Below are 10,179 nucleotides of genomic sequence, written 5' to 3' on the forward strand. Positions count from 1 at the left end.
TGCCGCCTGGCCCCGCCCGGCCGTCCCTGCCACTCCATCACTGTGTGAAATGTGCATTTCGGTTGTTGTGAAGTCATTTATGACATTTGTTTGCTTTCCACCCCAGGGAGATTTTGTCCTGGAAAGTGTAGTTTCAGCATGTCGGTCATTTAACCAGAAAGGTGCTCTTTGGTTTGCCAACATTCTTTGGTTTGCTGATACACATCAGTGTTACGTCAGATGTTTCAGTACATGAGAAGCCTTTTCATCCCTGTAGTGTAAAGTCTCAAGGACAAGTAAAAGAGTTTAACATTTTGATTGACGTCGGTGGAGAGATTGTTGTTGTTTTGCATGCAAAGGTCTGCAGTGCTCCCTTATTATCTGATTTAATTTACACCAACAATAATTAAGCCCTTATTCAAGCTTAGAAGATTTTGTTACCACAAAGGCTCTGCACAAAAAAAAAACTGTTCTCTTTATACTATTACTAGTGCAGTCAATCGATTAAAATATCTCATTGCGATTAATCGCGTTGTTGCCCATTGTTAACTTGCAATTAATCACAAATTGCATATTAAAAAAAAATCTGTTTCAAATAAATAAACTGTGGTGAAAGTAACTAAATACAGTTACTAATTTACTGTATTTAACTAAGGACATGTTAAAAGCATGCTTACTACCATATTGTTTTTGAGGTATCTGTACTTTACTTATTAGTACTTTACTTAGTATTTTTTTCTACTTCATACATTGACTTTGCTACATTTTAGAGACAAATATTGTACTTTTTCTCCACTACATTTATTTTATAGCTTAAGTTACTAGTTACTTTTCAGCACCAGATTAATACAAAATACGACATAATTATAAGACCTCATTGATCTATGGTGGAAAATTCACAAGCTACCCAGCAGTAATTTAATGCATATAAGCCAGTTAAAACTAGCTCCCCTTTACCAGCTACAACATTAAATGTGACTTACACAATAATGCATCAGTAATACAATAATATGATATACATGTAAAATGTGCCATTCTACATAATGAGTACTATTTTTTTAGTACTTTAATTATGTTTTGATGATCATACTTTTGTACTTTTACTTATGTAACATTTTGAATGCCAGACTTTTACTTGTAACAAAGTATTTTTACACAGTTGTATTGCTACTTTTACTTAAGTAAAGGATCTGAGTACTTCTTCCACCACTTATTCTAAATGTACCTTATAGAGACCCTGAGATAATTTTGATTACTGAGAGAAGTCCAGTAGTGTCCGGTGAGTGCAGGCGTATTTGTCTGTCCCAATGCCTCCTCCACTTTAGCTTTCTTGTCTTCATACAAGTTGTGTATCTTGGTTACAGTGGTGGCTCTTGAAGGCAGCTCATACATGCAGTCTCTGGATGCAATGCAAATTATTTCAAGCAGACCCTTGTCCTCCACAATGTTGACTGGCCTGAAGCCACTAATCCAATTTAGCTGTTGCCATTGAAAGTCTGTTGCTTGTAGAGTTGATCAGTTGTTTCTGTTGCAAACTAGCCAGCTTGGTCCACCTTTGGCGAGGTGGAGGAGGGATCTCTGCATCAGCTCTGTGCTTGGCCAACAAGTGGTAATTGAGACTTGATGTACTCCAGTGGTACCTCAATTCACATTGACAGTAAATGTAAAAAAACTGGTCTTGTCTAGAGAACATCTGGCAGGGCTTTGAAGCTCAACTTGACATTCAAAAGACCCTTTTCTTTATCCATTTCTGCTCTTTTCTGCTGCTGCATCACTTCCTGGTTTCCCAAACTATGGGGTGGGCTGAGGGTCATAATCATAGAATGTGCATGCGTTAATCGCCTGTCAAAAACATTAGTGGGGTTAAAACTAATTTGCGCACAGTGGCGCAGTGGTTAGCACAGTTGCCTCACAGCGAGAAGGTTACGGGTTTGGGCCCCACCCGGGACCTTTCTGTGTGGAGTTGGCATGTTCTCCCCATGCTTGCGTGGGTTCTCTCCGGGTACTCCGGCTTCCAGTCCAAAGACATGCAGCTTAGGTTGATTGGTGTCTCTAAATTGCCCATAGGAGTGCGTGTGTGGTTGTGCGTCTATGTGTTAGCCCTGCGATGGATTGGCGACCTGTCCAGGGTGTACCCCGCCTTTGCCCGATTGCCAGCCGGGATTGGCTCCAGCCCCCCCGTGACGCCGTTCAGGGACTAAGCGGTAGAAAATGAGATTGAGTGAGTGTTATCATCACTTTAACTTTGACAACTCTAATTGTAACATAAGTCTGTTTATCATCATTCAAATCTTTAACTGCAGATATTTAATTTTTGACTCCATAACCATAGACTGACCTTTTATTTAGTTTTCTGGGTGTAGCTCATTTCATCATGTTGGTTAGTAGACTAGCCCTTTTTACAAAGAGACTGTGGAAACCTGCTAGCATTTTGACCCTCCTTCAAGGCAGCTTTTTTTATTTATGCCTGTTTACACAAAGCTTAAAAGCTGACAATCTGCCGCTCCTGTGTTCCTTTTACTCAGCTGAGAGAATCTCAGTACTAGAATCCTGATGCTTAACATGACATCAGACGGTCCATGTACTTTGCAGTCAACTTGAAAACCAAACAAACAGGCTGTTGTCAGACTTTGTTTGATATATTTATAAATGGAAGTTGGGAATTATAGTAGCCTATTATAGACTATGTGCATCCAGTTTCAGGTCTGTGTGCCTGTCTGAGGGCAGGGCTACACACACACACACACACACACACACACACACACACACACACACACACATACACACACACAAGGTCACCTCACCTCAGCTCAGAATAGACAGGAACTACGTTTTGACTGCATTCACACAAAATCCTGTCCACGGGGTTGTACAGACGTGTAATTGTGTTTATCCTGGAATTAGAATGTAACCACAGTTAAGCAATCACAAAATAACGTTTTAAAATTCTGATTCACATTGTTCTTGCTGACCCTGCTCTCTCTCCTCATTCAAAAATGCTACCTCTTGGTATGCCATTTTGGAGGATCAACTTCGATTCCAGGACTGTACCTTTTACACAGAATGGCGAGGCAGAAAAGATGCAGAAAATTCCCTCATCGAATGGACAGTGTAGAAGAGGCTTCTGACTCTCCTCCTCCTTTTGTCTGTCTGAGTCATCCCTTTACCTCTTGTCAGGCCAAGTATCTCTGCTGATACTCATAGCAGAGAGCAACACTGACACTGATAAAGGGAGTGACGATAGCAGGTGGCCATTGTGGAATCTTCAGCATTTAAGGAACACTTTGGGTGTGGCACATTGGTGAAACACTCACATTGATGTTGATAAGCAGGAATCAGACAGTTATCCTGAAATGTCTTGAGTTTTTATGAAAAGCTGTTGATGTAAGTCCAAAAACACAACCATTTTTTTCTTCTTTTGTTCAGGAAATGTATCTTTCATTCATGGATAATGTCTAATTGAAATTTCTCCCCTCTTCTCTCCAGTCATTTTTTTTTTTCAGCAAAAATCAAAATGATAATCTCAACTATTCTCAAAATGTGGTTTGACTGTGATGTCTACGTCTTCAAGAAGTTCATTTATATTTATGCGTCTATTTTATAGTGAATATTTATATCTTGATCAGTTTCTATCATTGACAACTGTTGGCTTGAACCTATATGTCAAACTAAACCCTAAAAACTTCCAAGCACCCACTACTGGTGAGCATCAGAGACAAACAATTAAATAAATGAAAAATGAGACCATGAAAGGGACTGTGGATAGTGCAAGCAGCAGACTGAACCTACACTCGATATCACGTGATCTGTGCGTGCAGTTTAATCGTTGACCTTTTCTGACCCCTTCTCTTCACCCCGCAGGGGCCAGTCCAGCAACTTGACCTTGTTGATCGCCCAGATGCAAAAGAATGCCGACACGGTGGAGAAAGATGTCCTCCGGGCAGAAGATCTGCTGGCTGTGGTGAGAACACACAAACACACTCAGAAAGACAAACACAAACTAACGCACTAATGATATATTACTTTTACTGGCAGCCATCTCTTGAAATATCACTGTATCTGCTGTCTACCTCCACCAGGATGCTGAGAATGAAAAGAAGCAGCTGCCCTTCAAGCATCAGAGTGAGATCTCAGAGAAGCTGGGTGAGGCTGAGGACCTGCTGAAGGAACTCTTTCTGGACCTTGACAAAGCGAAGAAGCTCAAACACCCGCAAACCACAGAGATAGAGGGCGAGTAAGTTTAAATGCAGTATTGAAGAATAACAGTATAGCCGCTTTATGCAGGATGAACTAGCATTTTCTAATAATAAGCTGATTTTTAAACATTTTGTTGGATTATTATTTTACCATATAATGGTGTTAATATCTATTTTGTATGCATTTATTTACAGTATTATTCATTTGTTTAATACTGAACAATCTGGATCTCCATGAACAAGTTCTTTGTTTCTTGCTTCTTTGGCGACTCCAGTGTCATCCACCTCCACGATCGCTGGCTGAAAGACTGTACCTTCTACAGAGACCTCTACGAGCAGATTGAAGATGTGTCGCTGATGCCCAGAATAGACTGGGGCCCTGTTTTGAGCAAGAAACAAGTCAGTATAATAACACTTTCTGAACAGTTTATATATTAAGGACTGTTTATAAGTCGCATACTACATTAAGTAAACATCCATGTGCAGAAATACATGAAAAGCAATGTTAGAGAGGTGAAAACAGGGTTGTATGTGAGAATAGTGGACCAAATGTAGCAACTATAGTCGGGTAGGTGAGGGCTTGCAGGCAGTGTAAAGGAATACAGGTTAACAGTAAAATGAGAAATGAACATGAACCAGATCCAGGGGTAAACCAGAGTCCATTCACAGGGAGATAATAGCTCAGGCAGGGAGCAGGTGAGGTTAGTATCCAAAAGGAAATACTAGTCAGTAAGAAACAGGTAGGCAACAGTGAATGCTAGAAAGTCACAAGAGGAATTTTTGTGGACAATCTAGCAAGTGCTGGCTGCTGGTTTAAATACTAACTGGGTGGTCGGGTAGATGAGGAACAGGCGAGTGCGGGCAGAGTGGCAGTAAGAGCAGGAAAACAAAAGAAAGGCAAGATGCTCAGTCTGAAAGGACTGGGGCACAGGAAAGGTGTGGGGCACAGTCAGGACCGGGCACAGGAGAAAATGTTCTAGGTTTATCACATTCAACTAATTGTCCAGAAAATATTACATATTAAACAAATACAACATTTTTAGCAACATCTGCTAAAAAAAATTACAGTTCCCAGCTGTTTTAGGAAATTATTGGGTCTTTAAAAACAACAAACAAACTTTATTTATTCACTTATTTATTTTGAGAGCTGTTTTCTAATGATTAACATCTTCTCTTCAGGAACACATGATTTTCTCATCCATGCGACAAACAGGTGCTCCTAATATCTGTGATAGCCACCACCTATACCCATGTGACCTAACTCTCAATCACCATGACAAAAAAACAAAGACAAGCCTATATAACAATCAGTCATTCATGGCTCCTGCAAACCTATTGCAACACTGCTCTACATGCAGTACATACCTATTCCTTTGTGTCTGTAATAGTTACGGTTTTTCACCGCCCTACAATGAACACTTTATAGAGCAAAGAGTCAGGGAAGAGCACAACTAATTACTGAGTTACTCATTCTCTGAGACCCGCCCTTTGGTGATCATTTGTGTCCGCATGCCATTAATTGTATCCTTTCGGCATGTGTGTTTACAGAAACAAGTGAGCTCAGAGCAGTACGGCCCCACCATGGCAGACCTGGAGAAGCAGATTGCTGCTCACAACATCCTGCACAAAGAAATCGAGTCCTACAACTCACAGCTGTCCGTCAGCTCCGCTGGCAGCAAGGTGAGCACGTGTGTTTCCACAAAAATGTATTCACATCACATTCTGGCTGGTCTCAGTTTGCACTCATCACAGCAGCTGATCTTAATGTTGTCTTTCTGGCAGTCTGTAAGACTTGTTGCTACCTTATCTTTCAGGAGAAATATACTGAGCTAAAGAAACAGTACAACAATCTGCTGGTGAGTTGAGTTGTTCACATGTAATAACATTTTCATGGTTTATTTTTTGCTTTTATAGTGAAAATTCATAACTAGAAAATGCATTAACATTTATTGGAGGATATTTGAGAAAAGCCTTATCACTTTGTTTTAAATGTTGCAATAGTATACAATAGTATGGCGCTATTTACTTTAGACTTAAAGTGAAAGCCTCATACAAGTGTCACTTTCTTCTGTTTGCATGTCAGAAACAATTCTTTATACTACCTCATCTTGAAACTGAGTTTTTCTCCTTCTTCTTGCTAACCAATATTCCATAGGTTTGGTGTCCCTTTTAAACAAGAAATGTGAAAAATTAAAGGAATACAGATTCTATCAAAATACAATTTAACAATGAATTTAAACGTTTGCACTTTCAGAGGTTTTACTCAGATTTGAGAGTTTTTTGTTGCCTTTTTTCCCCCCAGGACAACTCCAAGTGGCGTCGCCATTACCTGACCAGCTTGTATGAATACATGCAGGGCTGCAATAAGGAAATGACCTTTCTGAAGGAAGAAGAGCAAAAGATCAAGAAGCAGGACTGGAGTGATCGCATGGTGGACCCACCTGATGTCCGCAGGCAGTATGAGGTCAGAACTAATGGGCTGTGTACACTGACCAGTAAATTATAGCATTATATGTTAACTGTACCAGGGTTAAAACATGCTGTATAAATAATCCTGCTTTAATGTGACCTCAACCAGAACTTCAAGAACAACAGTCTGCTGTCCCACGAGAGTGAGGTTAACAAAATCCAGGATGAAGGCGACAGACTTATTGAACTGAAGCACCCTGCCAGTGCCACAATAGAGGTACCCATGAGCCAAATTTGTAATTTTAACTTTGGCACTAACCATAAACCTTTCGATTTATCATTTAAAACCATAATTTGAATGATGTTTAAAATCAAGATAAATAAACTCATTACACTTTTTTTCTAGGCTCAGAAAGATGATGTCCGAAATGAGTGGCAGAAATTCCTCAATCTCTGCATTTGTCAAGAGACACACTTGGACAATGTGGAGGAATACAAAAAGGTAAATATGGGGCAGCATACATCACAATTAGTCATTTTCACAATTTGCATTTGGATTAAGAATGTGTGAGAAGACACATTTTGCCCGGATCCCATTTCTAGTAATGGTTGAAACCTTCCCCTTTGAAATGGGACAACCCTTCATGACCTCTATGCGTCATCGATAGTTAATGATGACAGGTAGGTAAACAGACATGACAAGTTGTTGGAAATTTTGAATCACACAGTGTCATCTTCAGATGTGGTGATTTCACTGGTCTTCAAGCATCGGTTTGCAATTTTCAACAGCAAATGGGTAAAATACAAAAAGAGGAATATGTTTTTGATACCAGGGAATGTTGGTGGACTTGTCTAAGCTGTGTAGCATCAACTGCTGGTACCTTTTGTTGTAGTTAGCCTCATAATGCTCAGTTTTGAGTCTGCTTCTGAAAACGCTTTGTTTGAAGGGCTGTGTAGGCCTAACACTTCGCCCTACCCCTCCATCCTAAAGAGAATCGGGAGACATCTACCACTACACGTGAACACGCAAAACGGAGGGGAAGGGCTATGTGTTAGGGCCGGGGGGGGTGAATTGTGAGTGGGCCTTGGTCTTTTAGTCATGACCTGTAGTGACATATTCAGGTTTTATACAAAAATTAAGAAACATATTTTTTGTGCTTATTCCCAGTACCAAATGGACGCTGAGCATCTGTCAGAGATGTTGACCAAACTCAACAACAGCCTGGACCCCAAGTCCATCAGCAAGAAGAGCAACCCAGAGGTTTTGCTGCAACTTGAGGTACAGGGGAACATTTCATTATTACAGATACATAATGAAAAGAAGTACTGCAGCCTGTATCGTCCTTTAAAATGACTTAGATTAAGGATTGAGGAAGAGGAATAGTTGGCAGTGAGAGGGAAGAGTGGCAATAGAAACAATAAAATAATCAGAGGCAGGAGAAGAAGGAGAGAGAGGGTAAAGAGAGGTTAAAGAAACAATGATACAGAATATGACTGTAGCACCCAACTGTGTTATGGTAAATGCTTATTAAAGTATGTTATAAGATGCTAAATTAGAAGAACTAATGGGGGAAAGAACTATCATAAATTATCATTAGAAATTTTATTCAGTGTTGATTCTCAAATAATATATAAGATGAGGATTTGTTGCTGTGAGATAACTATTCCTAAATATATTTTCTTCTGTGCCTGTTTCCCTCCAGGGGGAGGAGATGGCTGTGCAGAACAGTGAACAGCTGCTGGCCGACCTGAGGAGACGCAGCACCACCATTGCTCCTCTCAAGCTACGACGCAACAACCCCAACAGACCCATCACTGTGGAGTCTTTGTGTGACTGGGAGACAAACAACGTAAAGCTTTAATTTTTGTCTGACATTCACAGAGTAATGAAAAGGCAGAGTCAAATATGTTTCATGTTTCTTGTATAAACCTTTGCATAAGTGTTTTATTTATTGTTATCTAGGCCTCTCTGTCAAGAGGGGAGAAGTTCACCCTGAGATCAAACTCAGACCCTGAGAACTGGCAGGTTACCTCCAATGATGGGGCAACAGCAACCTTCCCAGGTGTTTGTTTTCAGATCCCACCACCTGACCCAGAGGCTATTGACCAAGTGGATCTGTAAGTAATACAAGGCTGCATTATTATACAGCTAGCCACAACTATTTCTACATCTCTCACTATCTCTCTGCTTTTGGCTCATCAGACTGGGCGGTGAACTGGCAGACATCAAGAAAAAAAGAGCTTCTCTGGCAGCATCTGTGAAGAATAATAAATCAGAAGTTGCCAGGCCCCAGCAATCAGGTCACTGGCTATGAAATAAATTCTTCAGTATCCTGATTATATAGCATCACTGTCATCATCATCATCATCAACCTTTATCTATTCAGGGAAGAAACCAGTTCAGTAACAAATCATTTAGAAAAGCCTGTTCTGTAACGTGTTTAAAGCTTCCTCTAAGCAAGATTTCTGATCTGTTGTGATTTGACAGCAGCTGAAAGATCCTAGTAATAGAATCAGAGTTTGCAGAAGGGAGCTGATAAATTCCTATAACCAGCAGCCTACCACAATTGTCATTTTTTCCTAGAGAGACATTTATGGCTAGAAATTCAAAAGATCTTGCTCTAGACACAGAATTGTTTTTATTATTATTAAGATGATAACTGTTTAGAATTTTTGTATGAATGCTACAGTTATGTAAATCAAGAAATTAACTTCCCTGTTTCTTCATTCAGCTCCAGTGTCTTCTGCCGCACTTGACCCTAAAGCAGCAGCCATGGCTCAGCAACTGGACCAGCTGGACAAGGACCTGGCCAGCGCTGAGGAGAAAACATTGAACCGCCTGCGAACCCCATTGAACCGCAGTGACCCAGCTGGAGATCTAGCCAACAGGCTGAGGGAACAGGAGGTGAGACAAGCACATTCAAATGAATACTCTTATGGCAAACAATGTATTTGAGCTGAGATTCTTCTTATTTCAATGTTTTCTGCAGCCATTCTTTCTCTCAGTTCTTTATATATATGGGTTAAATGTGTTTGTGCTTGTATGCATTCATAATGTACACGTGGATCTTGGTCTGTTTGCATGAATAGAGGTGCGTTGTTAATCGAAACCACTTCTGAAACAACATTTAGACTATCAGGAGTCTCTTGGTAGTGATTACACTTGGCTGAAGGAGGAACCCCAGATAACCTGATGTCATATAGCTGATGAAACCAAGAATTCACGTATCTGAAGTTTCCATATTTGATCTTTACAGCAAGCTGCCAAGGCCCTAAAGGCTTTGGAGCAGCAGAGGCAGGCAGCACAGGCCAATATGCAGCCCTTGCTATCTAAAGATCCCAGTGGTGCCTCCTCTGCATTGCCACTCCAACTGAGAGCTGCCAACAACAAGTATGACAGCATAGCTGCACTTGCTGACCTCTATACCGCAAAGTAAGTAGATGTTTTGTTTGGGAAGTTGCATATATCTAGTGGCATGGCGGAGGGGTTTGTTCCCAATGAAAAAAATATAAGTACCACTGTTTTAAGATGGGAAATTAAGCTTTTTCTTAATAAATGATTTTTTTTAATGGACAAAAACATTAATACTTATCA

At 40.3% G+C, this 10,179-nt stretch overlaps 1 protein-coding gene across 1 annotated transcript in view; it reads left to right on the forward strand.

Annotated features, from left to right (window-relative positions):
* Positions 1-10,179, forward strand: part of evpla (envoplakin a) — a 21,890-nt gene that overhangs the window by 3,683 nt on the left and 8,028 nt on the right. The window contains exons 2-15 of the mRNA XM_020610961.1: positions 3,841-3,940; positions 4,059-4,213; positions 4,451-4,574; positions 5,724-5,855; positions 5,990-6,031; positions 6,478-6,639; positions 6,754-6,861; positions 6,991-7,086; positions 7,753-7,863; positions 8,288-8,434; positions 8,548-8,702; positions 8,788-8,885; positions 9,317-9,489; positions 9,842-10,017. Of these exons, the coding sequence (XP_020466617.1) occupies positions 3,841-3,940; positions 4,059-4,213; positions 4,451-4,574; positions 5,724-5,855; positions 5,990-6,031; positions 6,478-6,639; positions 6,754-6,861; positions 6,991-7,086; positions 7,753-7,863; positions 8,288-8,434; positions 8,548-8,702; positions 8,788-8,885; positions 9,317-9,489; positions 9,842-10,017 (1,779 nt within the window). The remainder of the gene's footprint in view (positions 1-3,840; positions 3,941-4,058; positions 4,214-4,450; positions 4,575-5,723; positions 5,856-5,989; positions 6,032-6,477; positions 6,640-6,753; positions 6,862-6,990; positions 7,087-7,752; positions 7,864-8,287; positions 8,435-8,547; positions 8,703-8,787; positions 8,886-9,316; positions 9,490-9,841; positions 10,018-10,179) is intronic.

The sequence above is a fragment of the Monopterus albus genome, unplaced genomic scaffold, assembly GCF_001952655.1.
Source record: "Monopterus albus unplaced genomic scaffold, M_albus_1.0 scaffold108.1, whole genome shotgun sequence".
Lineage (NCBI taxonomy): Eukaryota > Metazoa > Chordata > Actinopteri > Synbranchiformes > Synbranchidae > Monopterus > Monopterus albus.